The sequence below is a fragment of the Solea senegalensis genome, linkage group LG11 (genome assembly GCF_019176455.1).
Source record: "Solea senegalensis isolate Sse05_10M linkage group LG11, IFAPA_SoseM_1, whole genome shotgun sequence".
NCBI classification, from domain to species: Eukaryota; Metazoa; Chordata; class Actinopteri; order Pleuronectiformes; family Soleidae; genus Solea; species Solea senegalensis.
Window position 1 is genome coordinate 22,692,103 of NC_058031.1, and position 20,882 is coordinate 22,712,984.

The 20,882-nt window shown below is 42.1% G+C and overlaps 1 protein-coding gene across 2 annotated transcripts in view; it reads left to right on the forward strand.

Moving 5' to 3' along the window:
* Window positions 1-3,003: 3,003 nt before the first annotated feature.
* The window catches only part of arhgap4b (Rho GTPase activating protein 4b), a 35,010-nt gene continuing 17,131 nt past the window's right edge, over window positions 3,004-20,882 (forward strand). For both annotated transcript variants that reach the window (XM_044037750.1, XM_044037751.1), the window contains exons 1-6: window positions 3,004-3,061; window positions 13,884-14,239; window positions 17,773-17,944; window positions 18,077-18,239; window positions 20,047-20,109; window positions 20,209-20,382. In XM_044037750.1, the coding sequence (XP_043893685.1) occupies window positions 14,170-14,239; window positions 17,773-17,944; window positions 18,077-18,239; window positions 20,047-20,109; window positions 20,209-20,382 (642 nt within the window). In that variant the 5' untranslated portion in view covers window positions 3,004-3,061; window positions 13,884-14,169. The remainder of the gene's footprint in view (window positions 3,062-13,883; window positions 14,240-17,772; window positions 17,945-18,076; window positions 18,240-20,046; window positions 20,110-20,208; window positions 20,383-20,882) is intronic.

The window sequence follows — 20,882 nt, forward strand, 5'->3', positions numbered from 1 at the left end:
TGTACCCCGGGTGCACGGAGTGAGCCTGCACCAGATGTTTCTAACCTCATTTCCAGACAAAATTGCTGGCGAGTGACCAAAGAGCAGAGACACGATGCTGCCTATAATGTCCTCGCTTCTATACCACACTCACAAGTATTTAGCCCTGTAATGGAGATGAGTTAATAGAAGAAGATCCTCTCCCCGATCTTCCTCACAGGAAGCGGGGGTAAGCCAGTAAGGCACCTTACTAAGCATGAGAACCTTGAGGTTCAAAGTGATGCGTTGTGGAGGGACTGTAAATTTACATTTACAGTATATGTGAACATTTAGCAGATGCTTCTATCCAAAGCGACTTAAAAAAGAGGAATATGCTACATAGAAGTAGTCTTGGAAAGAACTCCAAGACAGTGGACTGACAGAGGGTGAGAGTGCCAAGGTGGATCCAAGTGTAGAAGGAGATTAAAATATGGTTCTTTCACCCTTTAACACCTAAGCCTCAAAATGTCCGTCTGGATTTTCCCGTCAGTAAGTTCTTTTTGCCCATTTTTCCAGAATGTGGAATGTGCGTGGTGGGCACGTAAACAAAAAAGAATGAAGATATTTCTCGACTCAAGCGAATGAACAATTTTTCAAACATACTACCCCTATTCTAATAATACAAAGCTAGTCTTTGTCTCAATGTCCAAAAACTATGTAAAGGCGTTTTTTTTTTTCCCAACTCTCTCCTCTGGTGACAAATAGAGCTGCAACTCACGATTATTTTCATAATTGATTAATCAAGTAATCGTTTGCCGAACCTGGAAATGACGGGTGTTCTTGAACGTCTTTGTTTTTTTGTCCACACACCAAAATGATTCAGTTTTTAATGATTTCTTTGTTATGAGGAGCAAAGAAACAAAGAAAATATTCACATTAAAGAAGCTGAAACAATCCCGAAAAAAGCTCCAAACCGATTAATCGGTTATCAAAATAGTTGGCGATTAGTAATCGTAAAGTTCGGCCTATTGAGCGCACCTGACTACAAGCCGTACCAGCTAAAATTGAAAAGAAAAATTTTGTACATGTATAGGCCGCACTTGAATATAAGCGGCAGGTTTTCATGTTGTAACCAGTAGCGGCGCCAGGATTCAATCTCTTATCAAAGGACTTTGTTAATGAATGCATCAACTTTATGAATGGCGCGTGAGTGACTAGCACTGAATGATGCATCCGTGATCACGAGTGGGCCACGGACAAAAGTGGGCCCACCTGTAACGCCGCGTATGGTTGTAACATGAGATATTTACATAGTAAGACGCTACATGGAAGTTTTTCGTTGTTGTTTTTATGAAAACAACGTAATTTAAACACGGGGTGAACATGCCTGCATGTTTAGAAAATAAAACGGCACCAACACAACAGTAACACGCCTGGTTAGAAAAGAAAACACTTTAGCCTACCAGAAAAGTCATTGGTCGCCATCTTCATCTTGTGCACTAAAGCCACTGAAGTCTTCATCTTCAGCACATAATCTTTCCCCGCGTCTGTTTCACTTTTGCGTTTACTGCTAGAGAGTGCCCCCCGGTGGCCAGTAAAAATCTATAAATTAGCCGCACCGTTGCATAGGCCGCAGGGTTCAAAGCGTGGGAAAAAAGTAGCGGCTTATAGGCCGAAATTTACGCTAATTGTTACAGCTCCAGTGACAAAGGCCTCCCGCAACACCACAAGTGAAATTATAAGCAACTTTCCTCGGCTTTCAGAAACCGTTGGAATCGTTTCCGGCAGCACAAACCGTCGCAATGCGCGTCGTCTGCGATGCGCTCGGTGTCAAAAGGTTAAAATAAAATTAAAATATGTGTAAATATCGTAAAAACCAAGTATGGCTAATGTGATTCGTTCTTCCGATTGTCAGGAACATCCGCTGCTCTCTTTTTTATAACAGGTGAGCGAAACCAGACAACACTGATTGTGTTTTTTTAATGCACAGCTGAGGAAAAGCAGAGCTTTAGAGGACAGGAGTTTATTACACTGCAGCTCTGTGTCTGTGATGACTGCACAGCAGGACGTACATAAAGGACAGGAGTCTGGAGATGAGAGAAAATACGCTCTCCAGTCTCTCGCTCTTATTTCCAGCCTCACATCAGCAGCAGATTCTCTGTGAGACTTATCATCATCATCATTATTATTATTATTATTGAGCTTTTGCAGCACTAAAACCATAGTACGCACCGCGCGGCCACATCCAGACGGCTCCCTGCTCGGGCAGGTGTTAACACGATAAGTGATGCGCGCGGCAGAATTCATTAATCTGTGGAAATCGATGCGTGTCTTGGTCAGCGTGTGTGTGTTTTTTTTTCTTATAGCTGTTGAAAAAACAAAAAGCACCACATCCGCTACACAACAGACAGGAAACGCAGCAGACGGAGAGTAGCAAAAAAAGAAAGAAAAGGGAAACGGTTGTCTGTCTGTCTGTTGGTGTAGGTCCTCTTCGTGTGTGTGTGTGTTTGCAGAGGAAGGATTCCTCTTATGTGATGGTGTCGCACGGGCGAATAATACAAGGTCATTAGGGGTGGGGAAAAAAAAGCATTTGTGTGTGTGTGAGAGAGAGGAGAAAGGATGGATGGATGAGGGAGGGAGGGCAGGGGATGCAGCAGGAGCGAGGGATGCTGAGGGAGAAAGGTGGTATATTCATAGCAGCAGCGGAATTTATAGCCGCCCGAGGAGAGGACTGAGTGGGGGGGGGGCGCAGGGGGCGTGGCTTAGGTTGTGGCTTTCCCCACTGCTTCACAAGGCAGAGAGAGAGAGAAAGAGAGAGATTGGAGGCAGGAGAGGGAAGAAAGAAAGACAGCAAGAGGAGGGGTGGGCTGTTTTGAGTGTGAGCCTGAGAAATGAGAGGTTGAGGAGAAAGAGGAGGGAACTGAGCTGAGAGAATCTGTCAGATTCACACACACACACACACACACACACTGCTGCTCTCTCTCGCTCTGTGTGTGTGTTTGTTTGTCTTTGCAAAAGGAGAGGGAGAGAGCGAGGGATGAGAAGAGAAGAAGAGCGCAGGAGGAGGAGGAGGAACAGATAGAAAGAGGAGGCACAGAGTGAGGTATGTACGGCTGTCAGCGCTGCATGTGCGTCCAGTAAATACGTGTGTGTCTGTGTGTGTGTGTAGTACACGCGTGACTAAAGTGTGTGTGGGTGTGTTTTATATATAGTTTAGTGTTTTAAAAGGACACTCTGTGTATTCACTTAGAGTGGACAAATGGATGTGGCATCAATTATGTAATATGTGTGTGTGTGCACCATTTTCACTGTTGATGCTTGTGTGTGTGTGTGTGTGTGTGTGTGTGTGTGTGTGTGTGTGTAATTACACAGAAGGTGGTGTTTGTGGCTATTGTGTGTGTGTGTGTGTGGAGCCCTGCAACAGTCCATTGACCACACGGGATGATTTACAGCCATAACTCACCGCTCCTGTGCCGTCAGAGCGGCGCAGAACATTAACATCCCCCTCATGACAATTGAGAAATAATTCACATTTTTCCTTTTTTATTTGAATTGATTTTAAAAGTAGTATTTGTCTTTGTGCTGCTGGTTTTTGCTATAACAATAACAATAATAAGGCATGATCTTATTTTACCGAGCAGGTGAAGTGGAAGAAGGTCCAGTGTTGCGTTCAAATGCAAAATTCAAATCAGTTCAAATTTAAGCTGCAGGGCGATGAAGCAGCAGGTGATGGCAACATTTCAAAACTGGCACAAATAATGTGTGTGTGTGTGTGTGTGTGTGTGTTGAAAAAAGAAGAAGTTATGTGTATTAATTTTGTTCCCGTTTTATGTGGTCATAACTGACACAAAACAAAAGTGTGAACAGAATCAGGGGTAGAAGCGATACCTCAAAAAAGGGCACAGTGTAAGCTGTGACACTTGTGTCTTTTTAAAGTAAATGTCGGTCATATTTGATGTCTGGCTACGCACAGTGCTGCGTTCAGTGCTGCTGTAGGATTTACTGTTAGGACTCTTTGAAGGACAGTGAAATGTGTTTTTCCTCAGTGTCTCTGAGTCCGGGCCACTCAGAAGTTGCTCTTTGTGCTGCATGTGGCCCACGTGGCCACCATTTGAACACCCTGGAGCTAAAGCTTGAGGGGAATTTTCTTAAACATACATTAATCTTGTATGCAGGGTTCCCATGGGTCCTTAAAAACCTTGAAAGTTTGAATTTGGAAAAAAACTGAAATTTAAATTTTTTTCTCTCTCCGACCGTTGAGATTCCGCCCCATAAATCTGAGTAATGGATGTCGACAAACGCTAATGCTAATGATATGTCTCTCCAATCCACATTGAATGTCTCCACTGCCGTGCGATTATGCACCGTATTTTGAGTATGAAATGATCTACAAACATCAAACTCGTCATCAAAGTATTTAAACGTTTGGGTGATAAAATAAAGTTTTAAATTCACCGCGTTCCAGTTAAAACCGTAAATGTACTTCGGAGCTAACCATTTGTTAGCAACAGCAGTTGATAGCAACTCTCGACATGTTGTTCATGTTTAATCACAGTTAAAAATGAAATACTTACAATGTTTACGACTGATTTACTCTGAAGCAAATGCGTCAGAACGACTGTTATTAACTGTAGCCGTGTTTGTACGCGTGGCAGCCATCTTGGAATCTGTTCCCCGGAAGTCCAAGGCTAATTTTAGCCGCTTAACAAAAGCTGCACTTTAGCGAGTTATGAAAACGACATCTTAAGATCATGTTATCTCACAGTTCGACGTCCTTCACAAGCTTGAAACTGTTGTGTCGCTAAGCGAAAACCACTCTCCCATAGAGAAAACCTGTGATTTTAACATCACAGCTCACAGGAGTTGTTGATCCACTGCTGCCTCCATCAGTAACTTCAGGTGTGTTATTTTGTGACTTCGGCTTATGAAGTCCTTCCTTCTGATTTAAATAAGTGACACAAACTTGCCAAATGAGGCAGCAGTCGAGCAGCAGCTCCTGAGTCGCCATCAGCTAAAAACAGCGATTTTCTCAATGGGCTTTGGTGTGGAAGAGTCAGCAGTTTTTATTGGGGCCAGTGTTGTCTTCTGCCGTGTTCACAGATGGTCCTGAGAGGATATTTAAGTCACTGTTGTCTTTCTATCGTCTTGAACTTCTCCTCTGACATCAACAAGCCATTTTCCTTTTAGATAATCGGTTAATTGGTATATTTTTTTGGTTTCTTTCCTCCATGTCACAAAGAAATCGTTCGAATTGAATAATTTTGGTTTGTGGACGAAATTTGAGAACATAGTTTTCAAGTTTTAGGAAACGGTGAACAACATTTTAAGACATTTTACGGCCCAAACAAGAAAATAATTAACAGATGAATCGATAATGAAAGATAATTGTTAGTTGTGTGTGAGCAGCAGTTTCTTAAATACTATCAGACCACTTTCAAAGTCACTTAGATCACTTTTCTTCCTCATTTCTGACCAGTTGCCGCAGTGTAGTTGGCCAATCAGATACCTGCGTACCTAATAAAGTGGCCATAGAAGTGCTCTTCTGGCACAATTTGCTTTGTGTCTTCACAGCAACTCAGTGAAGTTGTAGTGCAGAGTGAAGAGAGAGAAGAAAAAACCGCGGGCCGTCGATTCAAAACGTCTTAATCCTGTGAAACCTAGTTTTTCTCTGTCAAAGAAAGAATTTTCACAGGAACTGTTCGGGTTGGTTGTGTGATGTGGCTTTGAGCAGAGCAGCCCGAGCAGCGGATGTGGGCTCACTGACAGTCTCACAGTGCCCCAACTATCAGGAACTAACCTAACCTGCAGGTATGCATTCCCACAAACATCACCTGTAAACGATCCTCTGCATGAAGCTCACCAGTGGCAGAATCTTGAGAAAATATCCAAGGCGGTGGAAAGTTTCCCCCGTGTCCTTTGGCGTAAAGTTTTACGTCCCAGTTTGATGCAGAAATGCAATTAGGCTTCTCTTGCCAGAGTCTGTCTACATAATGTCGTTATTATGCTGCTGCCAAAAGCCATTCATTTTCAGCCTTTTTCAAATCTTTGCCAAATAGTTTTTTCTCTTTTTTTTCCTTTTAAATTAACGACACGTCCGAGATGAAAGATGCAGTTGTTGACACTTGAAAACTCAAGTTGAGTTTCAAATGCTGCTGAAAAATATGCAAGAAGTAGAGTTATGAATTAACTGCCCCAACTATTTTGTTATGTGGTAAATTATGTGCCGCTGTAAACAATACTAGGTTATTAGTAGTGAATTTCACAATTAAACTCACAGTTAAAGCCTTTAAAATGATAATGTGATAAAAATGTGAAATTCACAATGGCTATTACAGGAAAGGGAACATGGCATTTAAATGGGGAAATGCTGCCAAATCACTGTAATATTCATAATTGCATTATAATTTAAGTAACAGTAAAAAAGAGTATTTATACTGTAAAATACAATGCTATAGTTTATGGATTTACTACTGTAAAGTTACCAATAAAGGAAACACCTTTGTTTCAAGGTGATGACACATATATGACCTTTATAAGATGCTTATTTATTTCAGTGTTAATTAATAATATTTAATACTTAGAGTCTAATTATTGCTAATAACAACTTAATAATATTTATCTCCAGTATAGTGTTTCCAAGTGTCTAATAAGAGCCATAAAAGCAATATTAAATGTTTAAAATGATGCTTCAATTTACATTAATAGACATATTAATGCTGATAAGTATCTTGTAAGGCCTTATTGGCGCTTTAAATCATTAATAAGCCACATATAAGTGTCTTGAAGCAGTTATGAATGTATAATTATGCTTTTATTAGCACTTGTGTAAACTTGTTGATAACAAGCACCTTTGGGGGTATTTTAAGCTCTAAATAACATTTATAAGCCACTTAAATTGTCTTTATTGCAATAATAAATGTCTTAATTATGCTATTGTTAGCACTTACTGACTTATTGACGTTTATAAGCATATTTAACATTAATAAGCCACTCGCTTGTCTTAAAAGCAATAATATTGTTAATTTTGCTTTCATTAGCACTGAAATACATACAGTGATGATGATGAAAAATCGCATCAGGTCTTATTAGCTCTTAATAAAAATAATATGTCCAACTTAAAAGCATTAATAAACGTAAAATACAGTATTTGTAAAGGGAAATAAAAAAAAAGATACAGGAAACTACTGTGAAAGTACAATATTTAGGCAGTTTACTGTAACTATGTAAACACAATCATTTGCCTGTGAATGTACACTCAGATATTATTGCACAGTGAAACTGTGTGTGTGTTTTTGGCAGTGGTGATGATGATGATGAGGATTAAACTTTCTCAGCAGGTACAGAGAGAACTCTGTATAAGGGACGGTGTATGTGATACCACAGGTTTCCTGTTTGCCGCTGCAGACGCACGAGATGAGAGCGATTTAAAAAGAAGCAGTGAAATGCAAAAAGAGGCCATGAGGATATGAATGAGCTGATCTGTGTGATGTTAGAAAGCACTGAAGAGTCATATATAGAGTTCAGGCGTTTGTCATTTAACCTTCTGTTTTGCCACCTGTTTATATTTATAAATGTGACGGTCATGATAGTTCTGAGCAAAGAACCGACTTGAAACACTGAAAAAACAGAAAAAAAGGGCTCACCTAATGAGATTTACTTAAGTCATTGATATCTGAAGAACATGATTTGCAACTTTATCTTGCTGTTAGGAGGCCTTTCACAGCTGGAAACTAAAGTTTGTAACCCGCTCACGGCTCCCACGCCAAAGCCCATAGAGAAAATCAGCGTTTTTAGCTCACAGGCGATGAAGGAGCAACATGTCCTCAGCTGCCTAATTTGGTAATTAGGTGTCACTGAGGTTAATGTAAACACAGAAATCTGAAACTGAAATCACACAAATACACGTTTGAACCTGACAGATGGAAGCAGCAGTGGATCAACCACTCCCGTGTGCCATGATGTTAAATTGCTGATTTTCTCTATGGGATCTGGTGTGGAGTAGGTGTTTTTTTTTACAAAACGACACAAATTCCAGACTGCTTTCAGAGAAAGGCACTCTAACGGTGTGATGACGTGGGGAACATGTTTGTGCACAGGCACAGAATTTGTAGAGAGAGGCTGCAGAAGAATTACTGCTTTTATTTTTGTTAAATTTACTGGAGCAGAGCTACGAGATGCGTTCAAGGAACCCCAAAACCTTCATCCCAACAACCAAAATCCCGCTCATTGATTGTGCCATAATTTGAAGTTTATATCACTTGCCTAGTACAAACCGTATGAATCATTTTCCCGTGCTGTTTCTGCTGCTTTGTTGCATGTTTTTTTATATTCAGCGTCCCAGTGTTAGCAAGTCAGATCACTTCTCTCCGACTGCTTCCTGACTGCAGCAAAAACAAGCAGCTCCATTTCATCTCAATCATGTCTCTCCTCAAGAGTCTCTCCAATCAGTGTGTCACAGAGTGTCACAGAGTGTCGCACCTGACTCGTCCTCTTCTCCGTCAGTCCTACTCAGACATACAGCTGTGGCACAGCTGGCGGCGCAGATTAGCATAGGCTACATCCAATTTACCCTGGCAACAAAAACAGAAGTGTATAAATGTGCTGCTGTATCTGTTTTAGTTTGAAAACTCACAGCGCCCTCTGTTGGACCAAGTTCTTACTCCAGACAGTCTGATGCACTTTTTACGCTGTATATTTTGAACTTTAACTGATTTTTAAGGTCTCAAAATTTCAACCGCACGTTTGAAAGGATGTCCAAATTTTGGATTAAAACGTGAGCGAGCTTATTTCCTGCAGAACCTGAATCATCACACGTGGTTTGACGTGTGTTACGCTGAACAAGCAATTTGTTTTTATTCAGTGAATGCTGTTATGGATTTAGCCACAATCATATTTAATGTGTTCTCCAACCTGGGGTCCAAGACCAACTCAGGGGGGCGTCAGAGATCACATGGCGGGACGCAAAGCCAATCTGTCTACTCTTTGTGAGGTTATTAAAATTAGTGTTAACCAAATTAAAACCTGTAAAAGTACCAAAGACTCACCGTTAATATCTGAAGAGTTGGCGTGGTTTTGATTTTATCCACGTAAACTGAGAACAGGAACAAAACCCCCTACATCTGCTTTTTATGTTTGTGTACAGACGTTTGTAATTATTCACTTTATTCTTTTGGTGTGTGTTTGTGGACAGGGTTTGGGGTTACGGGGGGGGGTTGGGCTGGTTTGTCTTTAGAAACCACTGACTTAACACACTTACCAGTATAAAGAGACATGCTGTTCCCTTAATGTTTCCCAACAGTCAACGAGCGCAGGATGTGAGCTCATCAGGGGCCGATGTTGCCGTTAACACCCATGTGTTTCACGCTGCATTTGCAAAGGTTTGGCTGCATTTTGTCCTCGTGTGTTTTTCTACTCATAAGAACCAGTTGCTAAGACACGTCATACATACAGTAGCTGCTGCAAGAGCTGGGGGTGGGGGGGGAGGGTGTGTACGGTTATTTCTGCAAGAAATGTGACACAAACATGAGGGTTACCAGGACATCGATTAGCTCCCAGCAGCGTGAGGAAATCCCCCGGTATAATCTCGGCCGTACATCAAACAAGTTGTCCCTCTTTGTTTCCTGTATTAATTCTGCTTAATAGTGCTTCATTTTTTTCTGAAGAAAGTAGAAGAAAATCACCTCAGTGTCAATAACACGCTGCACCACGTGCACCAGCTCTTGTCTTTAACCTACTTTACATTCACGGCATACAGTAATAATCGCATGACTTTCTCCTCCCAATGACCTTGACTTTAAGTATCAAACACTGCTCCCCGATACCCTACTGCCCTCGCTGCCCCCCTTTTTTTCTTGTGTTTTGATGAATCCATTAAAGCTCTTCCTCAGTTCATTTACAATCACTTACAGATTAAGGTCGTGCACTGATAGAGGCCTGAGGGGTCTCTATCATTTCTCGTGGTCTCATTTGTGGGGGGGGGGTGGTTAGGGTTAGATAACGTGGCTGCCAGCAGGAACAAGATTTTAGCCACTTGACAAAAGGATTGTTGAATAAAATTTACACCTACTTAAGTCTGCGATATCTTAGGAGCATGTTTCACCGCTTTAGTTTGCCTCACTGTGAGAAAAGCTGGAAACCCCCTGAGTTTGTGAAACCTCACACCAAACCCCATGAGCTCACATAGGAGCTGCTGTCCAAACTGCTGCCTCCTTTATGACATTTCACTCTTGTCATTTTGTCACTTTCACGATTGAGATCCCCTCATTTGGATTTACATCCAAATGGGGGCAGCAGTTGACCAGCAGCTCCTGTGTCCCTGTGAGTTAAACGTCGATTTTCCTCTATGGGGTTTGGTGCAAGACAGTGAGTGGTATAAAAACTGCTGTGGTCCCGACGTCATTAGGCTACCAGGTTTCTTCTTACTTTAAAACTAAAATCAGTCAGGAAACCGTATCTTAATTTTTCTACTAAAGCCCCGCCCCCCACACTAGAGGATAATTGGTTAGATTTCAGTCCCGAGCTGACTCTTACGACAATCGTGGGTGTCCCGATTTTAGGCTGTTTTTGGCAGATTATCTGGCCAAATTATCCTATAGTGTGAGGGATTAACAGGTGTGATTTTAACCTCGTTGGAAACATTAGAGTTTTTCCCATTTCAAATTGTATTTAACATGTTTGATATTGGACCACACAGTGGAATGTTCCCCCCGTGGGTTCTCCGGCTTCCTCCCACAGTCCAAAAAACATGCAATATTGGGATTAGGTAAATTGGACACTCTAAATTGACCGTAGGTGTGATTGAGAGTGTGAATGGTTGTCTCTATGTGTGTGTGTGGCCCTGCGATGGACTGGTGAACTGTCCAGGGTGTACCCCGCCTATCGCCCGATGTAGCTTAGATTGGCACAGCACCCCCCGCGACTCTGGTGGAGGATAAAGCAGTAGATGATGGATGGATGGATGTTTGATATTGGACCACAAAGTGGAATGTTCCCCCCGTGGGTTCTCCGGCTTCCTCCCACAGTCCAAAAAACATGCAATATTGGGATTAGGTCAATTGGACACTCTAAATGACCGTAGGTTTGAGTGAGAGAGTGGATCGACTGTCGAGCTAGGCTTATCAGCAACCCTCATGTGGAGGATGACGTGAACAAAACCCTGCAATAACCAGCGAAGAACTGTAACTTGTACAAGCCAAGTTGGTTCCGTCTTCTCTTGTTCTCTCTTGTTGTTCTTCACTTGTTTTTGTGTTTCTCAATACAAAACATCGCACACACAACAACACCAACATCCTCTATGTCTATATTTGTACTCTGAAGTCATGTTAAATCTCGCAAGTTTCTGGGAGATCCCAAATCCCCTGGAATTTCGTCCCTGAAATCTCTTCGTTGTGTCACGAGTGTCCAGCGTCTTGCCTGGATCAGTCTAGTCTGTACTTTTTTCAAGTTTAAAACGTTTAAAATTGTCTACAAAGCTTTGTGTCTGTGGTCACCCATATTTTCTTCTAATCTGAACTGTTCAATATTGTGCAAAAGAGGTTTTAAAATAAGAAATTTGACTTTGCCACAGACCGTTATTCGTCTCATAAAACTGCTCTTTGACTCAGTTCATCTTTTCGGGCCATATATTAAGGCCCACAGGGCCACCAGATGCTGACCGCTGTTTAAAAAAATGCATGTTGAAAGACTCCTGTTTGCAGTGTATTCAGGACATCAGTAGTCAAGTAAAAGTGAAAGCTGTTATAAATATAAAACCCTCAAATTTAAACATGCTTAGACGTGGCAACGTCTGTGTGTTTGTTTGTTTGTTTGTTGTCATATTTTAGTTTCAGCCCACGTTTGCACTTGGAGTCGAGTCTGGAATTAATTTCAGACGTTAACAGAGGAACAAAGTGTCTGGTGAAAGCGGCTAACTTTGTCTGCCGAGATCTGAAACCAGGATGTGGAAAGTGAAGTGGCCTCTGTGTGTGTGCGTGTGTGTGTGCGTGTGTGTGTGCAAACATACATGCAAACCCTGTGTCTAATGTGCTGTAAGCCCTCAGTCGTGTGTGTGTGGAGCTTAGCAGCTTTTTAAAAAGTAGCTTAACTTTGCCTCTGTTGTCGCAGAGTTAAACTTACGTTTGTAGTTTAATCAAACTGTTTTAGACTTAACTAATTTAAGTTAAAAAAAAAAGTAAAGTAGTAAGTAAAAGTTCTTTAGTGAGCCAAATCTGATATAAAATATAATTATAATTATAATGCAAAGCTCTTTGAGGATAATTCAGACAACTGCACAGTTTTTCCCAGACTTACTTTGCTCAGACCCGGTATTATAAATATGTCCTGAGATCTGGTCACAAAAACTGGATTCCGAGGTGGTTTTGGGTGGTTTGCCAATGAGTGGAGCAGTTTGGTACAGTACAGTTTGTATTTGTTTGTGTTTCCATTAGGAATCATACCAAAATAACCAGCCCCAACTGTTCCATTCTTTGGCACCCTTCCCTTGGCCTACCAGATTAAAATAGTAACTAGATCGGCTAAAAGGTACTGTTCTTAGTTAAAATGCAAGCCTGACTCATGGCTTTACCGTTCCAAACCATATCCTACCCGTCAATGTACATATACTGTACTGTGTGTTCTCAAGCAATACAAGGTCAACAACATCAGTCTCTATAAGGTCCAAACTGAAGGGTACAAAAAGTTAGCCAATGTCAAGGGTACAAATCTGTACAGAGGGTAACACCGCAGTGACAAGCTGCTGCACCGCTAAAGGTAAAACACCGTACCTTATTTTCTGAGAGTGTGCTGTACCAAACCGAACCATGCCATGATTGAAGTACAGCGCAGGTGAAGCCAGATCTTAACTCATGTGATCAGATTTACTGAGAACGGGCAGTCATGCCAGGATCTGAACGAGGGTTCTCTGATTCGCCTGGGAAGGTTCTCAGTCGGGCCCACACAGTGGAACTAGCTGTTGCCTCACAGCAGGAAGGTTGCTGGTTCACATCCCGGTGGAGTTGTTGTGCATGTTCTCCTTGTGTATGGGTGGGTTCTCCAAAAAATGTACCCATAGGCGTGAGTGAATGGTTGTTTGTCTGTTGTCTGTTGGCCCTGCGATGGACTGGCGGCCTGTTCAGAGTGTACCTCAGAGTAGGATTGGCACCTGCGACCCTCATGTGGAGGATAAAGCAAGAGAAGACGATGGATGAATGGTTCTCAATCATCCAGGTCATCTTCAGTTGTTAGCTCAAGGCAATCGGACTTACTTGAGTTAAGTTGAAGACATTTCAAGTGTCATCCAAGTTCTGAAGAAACCTTTTGGATGAGATATCTTCAACTTAACTCAAGCAAGTCCAGTTACCCACAATTACAGCTTATTGCGTGAAACTGGTGGAGTTTCTCAAAAGGTTTCCTGCAAACCAGTTGTGACAAATTGATACCCAACATCACAGGTCAGTCTGAGGAATCTTCCAAAGAACATTTCACCTTACATTCTCCTCCTCTTTTCACCCACTTGCTTCAGAAATATCGTTCTATTTGGTATCTGGAGCCATTTTCTTGAGTTTGACCATTATCTTTATAGAAAAACCTCCAACCATTGACTTCAAGGAACTGGATGTCCTTCATTACTGCTGTTACTCATCACATCTCATCCTCCCTTCCCCCCACGCTTCATCCCTCTTGTCTCCCGCCCCATCACTCTGCCTGTTCACTGTCTGTCCTGTGCTCTGCCTCCACGTGGCTGAACCTCCGGTTCAACCTCACCGTCTGGTGTCACCGCTCCGCTGTCTCATCGATCTGACCTCATTTGTCCTCCGACATCCTTCTGCCTCCGCTGCAAAAATAATGATGTCTCTCCATTCCTGTGTTGTTCCTCTTATTATCCACTCCTTCTCTCACCATTATCTTCATCTGTCCCTCTGTTTTTTCTTCTTCTGTGTGCCGCGCAGGTGCAGTTCACCTATGGATCAGCATTCAAACACCAGAAACCCTTCTTCTATGGACGCGCTGACCCGATTTATGTCTCCTCCAAGCAAGGCTGATCAACCCCGATGAGCTGCGTTCAGCTGTAAGAGCTGCAAGGCCAAGGGGGTCAAGGAGGTGAAAGTTCAAAGACTTCAGAGCCAGAGTAGACGCTGAGGGGCTCAGGGAGGAAAAGAACACAAGGATTACGAGAAGGATCCGGGTTCAGGAAGTCACATTCTCGGTGATAGGCAAGAGGTCAAGGGGTCAAAGATGATGACGTCACACGGAAAGCTGAGGAGAGAGAAGGGGAGTCTGGCCGAGTATGAATCACAGATGAAAGGTAAGTTACTTCTGACCCAGTAGTCCTCATGGAGACCAAATCCTGGTCCTATTGAAGCAGAACCTAATTTCTGAGGGAAATGCTTATGTTGAGGACTCAAATTTGAATCGTGGTTAAGTTAAGTTAAGGTGAGGGTTAAGGAGACTCTTGAAAACGATAGCTGCACAAGCCTGTGCGTGTACTTGTATTGATGTCTTTGTGGAGACATTTTGTCTGGGCCCCACAACTTTGAAGGGTTTTCTCAGGGTTAAGACCTGGTTTTAGGGTTGGGTACTTAGTTGTGATGGTTAAGGTTAGGGTAAGGGTCTCGGGATGTGGGATTATGTCTATGATGTGTCCTCACTGAGGCTTAAAAACAAGTTTGTGTGTGTGTGTTTGACTTGACCCCTTTTACAAAAATCTCTGTCGGTGCATGTGCGTTCATTTTCCTGCACGCATGGATGCACACATGCTTTCATGCGTGACTGTGCAGTCATCGGGTCACACACACATTTTTTCTCTCCGGATGCACTAGTGTGGTTTAAGTGGTTCTCAAACTGTGGTGCGTGTACCACCAGTGGTACACAAGCTTCCTCTGTCGGTGGTAAAATCCCAGCCTCGTGTGAAAAGTCTTTAGCTGACTTTGCTCGACCTATTTCCACCTCTGTATTTTAACGTTAGCGACAGAGCGTTCAGTGTGAGCCACACACATTTCAATAAGTTCACACGCTCACACACCACGTAGTGAAACCCCTCGCACCCAAGTTGGAGACAATCTATGAATGGATGATGCGAAGACAGATCGCTCTGCGTAGTACATTCTTACAGTTGTCTTGAATTAGCAACCTGTCAGCCAGCTAATCAGAAAATAGTATTTCCTGTTGCCAGGTAAAGTCTGAAGATAGGCTTCCGCTGCGAGCACTCGTTCCACAAAAGGTTTCAGATGAGATGGAAGTGAAAGAGTGCAGTCAGGTAATCACTATCCTTTATTAAATGAACATGTTATCTTCAAACACTAACTAACTCTCAGGCAGTATAAAAAATATTGTTACCATTAAAAATGGTAAAAAATCCCAGTTTAAACCTACATTTAAAGGTCTGGAATCACATCTATTGTTTCCATACTCGTGAAAAGCACCAGGGGGCAGTGTAGGGCTCATACTGCATATATTCAGTCGGTCAGTTTCCTCGATCTCTGTGGATTTAAAGTGTTAAAGTAAACGCTCACGGCTCATTTCCATTGACATACAGTACTTATGTAAAGCTAGCAAACACACACTCACTCATGCTAATCAAACCTCCCTGAATGTTGCGTACTGCAGCTTTAAGTCAGCGGCGTTTGAAAAAATTGACTTTAATCAAACAGGAAACGTTTACGTGTTCTCGACTGAAGTGACAAAGGTTTTTACATGATAACAACTCTGCGTGTGTGTGTGTGTATCATGTGCTGTGTTGTCGAGCATGCATCCTCTGTACTGTACTACAAGGGTTTATTTATAGTGAGTATTAGTGATGCTGTCTCCTCACATCCAGTCAGCCCACGGCATACACACACACACACACAAATTAGTTTTTATACCCTAGTGAGGACACATCATAGACATAATGCATTCCTTAGCCCCTTACCCTAACCTTAACCGTCACAACTAAGTAACTTAACCCTAAAAAAGCCCTTTAAAGTTGTGGGGCCCAGACAAAATGTCCTCACAAAGATATAAATAAAAGTACACACACAGTCTGATTTTCAGGACTTCAGAGGACAGACTTAGGCTGCATTCACACCAGCTCCTTCTAACTCGAATCCTAGTTTGTTTGCTCGGAAGTTCCGGTTGGTGGAGGTGTGAATCTGCAACCGAACTCTGATCCGTACCAAAGAAGCGAACTCTGGTCCGCTTGGTTCGCTTGAAGTGGACTACAACGCGGGGCATTGTGGGTAAATCCAAAAACCAAAACATGCACACGTGTAGAACGATTGGCGGGAGAAATGTCTGAGCCCATTGTTGCAGCATATGTGTGTGTCGTATGTTCACGTCATGCAGCTCGCGTTTGATGCAGCTCCAGCTTCTAATGTGGAGGAAACAACTTGTCCTGCGTTAAAGCAACAGATGATTCTTGTTCATTGTTTGTCTCGTCTTCTGCTTCAGGCGAGGAGGAGGAGGAGGAGGAGGGAGTACGTTATTCAAAACGATTCTGTGAACAAATCTTTTTAATCCATTGATTCTAATGATTCAGTTACACTGAAAACAACTGCTTTACAAGTTGGTGTGTTGGAGTCACGTATAAAAAACCATGTCGTGGCAGTTACGTCGAGGAGGAACCATGAAGTCTTGGAAAACAACGTGACCGATACCAGTCTGAGTAGAACTGAGTAGTGCTAGAACTGTATAATGGAAAAGCAGCATTAGTGTGTGGTTGTACGCTACGAGGCACTGACACAGGGTCATTGCTGCCTGTGTTGTTAGCAGCAACGACCAGCAGGAAACTTGAACCCTCGCTTGACCTCATCAAAACTTAATCAGCCTAAAATGTTCTAGGATCATTTTTAAGTAATTATCTCACTATTGGACGGCATTTTCTGACGGGAAACTCTCGCTCTCCTGCACCAAACTCCATAGAGAACATGAGCATTTTTAGCTTGTGGAAACCCAGGAGCTGCTGGTTTACTACTGCCTTGTTTGCTATGTTTGTGTCATTCATTTTCAATGTACACATCGGATTCTACACACCAAAGTCACAAAATAACACATTTGAACATATAAATGGAGGCAGCAGTAGATCAACAACTCCTGTGTGCTGTGATGTAAAATCGCTGATTTTCTCTATGGTGCAGCGAGAGTGAACGCTTTTACGTCAACAAACTGAAAGTTACTGAGTCAGTGAAGCAGTGAGGGACATGTTTCCCCCCCAAAGTCTCCTAAAAACAAGCTCTTTGAGGTCGGTGCCAACGACGTGATTGGGTTTGTGTTGATGAGCATTAAAGAGGAGGGTTTGACACCATTCCAGACTCTATACTCCCGTTAATTAAAGTATCTTCACCGCACAACTGTGAGGCGACTTCATCAATCTTTGTTTCTTTGTTTTGTTTTTTTTTACTGCCTCCACCACGAGCGGACCGAGGTGACCTTCAAAGTGAAAAAGCAGAATGCGATGAATTAAAACGTTGTTTTGAAACGCCAGTGGTTAATTACCAAAGTACCACCAGCAGAAGTACTTTTTTATGTATTTTTAGTCAGTTAAGTAGTGACATACACTAAATATTACATATAATGATTACAAAAATACATAAAATCGACAAAATTATAATTTAAAAGTAACTTTCTTTAATCTTAAGCCTAATTATTTGTGTATGAATAATTTGGGATGTGAAAGAATGGCCAATTTCATTGTTTCTAACACACGCAAATATGTACTTTATTTAACATTAAAATGCAAATGAGTGTATTTACAGTGTTTTGTCACTACATGGTGCGGATGAACACCGCCACTGCACACGTTGTTTGTCTTTATAAGTTTATATTTAAGTTTCTCTCTGTCTCTGTCCATGTCTGTGTCAGACCTGCGGGCCCAGCTCACAGACCAGATCAAGGTCTTGGACTCTCAGGTGGAGGTGAAGCAGCAGCAGCTCTCCGACCTCTCCGAGTTCCTGCGTCGCCGGGGCGACATCGAGGCCGAGTACGCGCGAGCCCTGGACAAACTCACCGAGAGGTTCACGCACAAGACCAAGAAGTACGTGTGTGTGTGTGTGTGTGTGTGTGTGTGTGTGTGTGTGTATGTGTGTGACTGTGAAGTCCCGGCCAACATCTTATCCGTCCCAAGTATCGTCTCGTCAGTGTCTGTTGGTGTGTTTCTGTTCTCCAGGAAGGAGCAGTGGGGTCAGTCCGTGTGTCAGGTCTGGTCCGTCCTGCTGACTCAGACTCGCCTGGAGAGCCGCGAACACTCGGCGCTGGGCGACACCTGCTGCAACACGCTCACGCAGAGGCTGACGCACAGCATGGAGGACACACACCGTCTGCACAAACGGGTGAGGAAGAAACCGACACACAGAGAAAGTCTGATCGTATCGCGATGATGTCGTGATGTCAGTTTTATCATCTTTACATCTCCGCTGTGAACGCATTTCACTCGGCGTACGTCGTCCAGATCAGTGCTCTGATCTAGTATAGTATTTTTAATAAATATTTTAGCCTTTAACTGTCAAATGGAAGCCTCTTTAAGTTTTTAAATCACTTACACGGCCCAGCTGACAATTTCTGGTTCCTAGAATGTTACCTTTTGGTTGTGGGAATGTTCCCTGAAGGTTCCCCAATAGGTTCTCCTGTGGTTGATGTGGAAAGTTTTCTTTAACTTAACTTTCTTTGACTTTCATGGCACGTTCCCACAACCAAAAGGTAAAATCTTTGTGAGGATATTCCCTGAAGGTTCTCCTGTGGTTGATGTGGAAAGTTTTCCTAATGTTCCCACAACAAAAAGGTAATGTTCTGGGAACATTTTGAGAATGTTACCTTTTGGTTGTGGGAACGTTCCATGAAGGTTCCCCCCTCGTTTCTCCTGTGGTTGATATGGATAGTTTTCCTAACGTTAGTTTTTGGTTGCACATTCGGTTTCCAGAAAGTTCTCCATACGTTCCTTTTCTACAACCATACAACCTTTTATAGAACGTTCTCTTTTGGTTCCAAGTGTTTTTCCCAAATGAAACTAGACCACTAAGACAGACCAGAGGGAAAGTGACTCAGCAATTTTCTTTTTTCTTTTGCCTTCGTCATGTGAACAGGGCAGTGAAGGATCCTCTTCCCATTCATGCCGGGTTTTTATTTCTACTTCCTCTTGAACGCAGCTCTTTGCCTTCTATTATTATTATTATTACTGTTTTCATGCACTGCTGTAAATGATGCTGAGTCACTGTGTGACTTTGTGCTGAAACACGACACCGTTATTTTCCCTTTTAGGTGAAATAAATCCACCGTCGCTGAATCACTGTACGAAACATAAGAAAATTGACCTCAGCTGTAAAAACGGCCGCCGAGGAAGATTAACACGTGCTCGCCAACTACAAGCTCTTCACTGTGACACTATGAAACAACTCTTTATTTAAATGCCGTGTCATGTTTTTCCTCCTGGAACGCAGCAGCGTTTGCTGTCTCATTCAATTTTGAAAAGTACACGGACGTGTCTTGTTTCAAATTACTGGCTGTCAGACGCACGGGGAATTTTAATGAAGTCACGGCGGTAATTTCAGAGCAGCGCCGTGTTCCCGAGGCCTGACGTCGAGCTGCAGCCTCTTCACTCAGAGAGATACTGCACTCACACAAGAGAGGAGAAAAAACAAAGTTTAATCTTGTTTTTTTACTCAAGAAACTCTTTTTTACTTCTTTTCTGAAGTGTGCTTGTATGAGGTGCTGACACATTAACACAAACAGATTTAACCTTATCTGTTCCCTTAATGTCCATGTTTTTTTTTTGTCCCCTTAACATCTGTGTCCTTAAGGTCCATTTTTTCCCCTTAAATTCCTTATTTTTCCCTTAATTTCCATGTTTTTTTTCCCATAACATCTGTTTTCCTTAACATCCATGTTTTTGCATAGAATTAAAATGTGTTAGTTGAGCCTTTTGTTAAGAGTCAAATCAGTTTTTATTCCTTTTAATAAGTAAGTTGTGGCATCATAAAGCATGAGTTTTGTCAGTAAAAGTGCACTCATTCATAATTGAATCATCCATTATACAGCCACATATTAAGATATAAAAACAAAATGTCAAACTATCCCTTTATAAATCATAAAAAGTCATTTGTTTTGAATAATAATGACCTTTTTCTTTTTAACAAACTGCAGAGCAAAGAAGTCGGGATTCAGATGCAGGATGAGCTGTTAAAGGTCACCACTGAACTCCAGACGGTACAAAAAACTACATTTGATGTATTACCCAGCATGCAACATAACAACCATCTAAATAAAAGGTGACGATGTTGATGTGTCATTTGTGTGGTGGTGAAGGCTCTGAAGACGTACAACCTGTACCACACTGACTGTCTGATCGCTGAGGGGAAGCTGAAGGAGGCCGAGCGGCTCGAGGAGAGACACACGGGCAAGTCAGCCGAGCTCGGCCTCGGCCAATCAGGAGGACAGAGGCGGAGCTCCGTCAAGAAGATGGAGAGACTCATGGAGAAGGTGAGGATGTGTGTGTGTGAGTGAGAGAGAGAGTGAGACAGGAAGTATTTTCTTTTTCTTTTTTCTGCCACAGAATTAGATTAAAACAGCCATTTCCTGTTACTGTTGTTTTGTCTAAGCAGCTTCTGCTTTCGGGGTTTGAGTGAAAATGTTTTATTACATAACAAATCTATATATTTTTTTAGATTTTATTCTATATTTATATTCCTCTCACTTGTTTTTATGATAGAACTATGATGCGTGGTTGTGTTTTCAGGGAAAGCACTTGAAGTGTGTTTATTCTATTCTATTCTATTCCAGTGATTGCCAAAGACTGGGTTGAGGCCCACACGTGGGTCGTGGGATATTGTTTTAAGGTCCCCAAACAAATTTTCTGAATCTTTTATTTAAGATTTGATGTCTTAATGTTTTGAATAACAATAACAATAATAATAACAATAATCGTACACATAAAGTGAAGTTAGTATTTACCATTCAGTGTTTATTGGAAATGATTCACT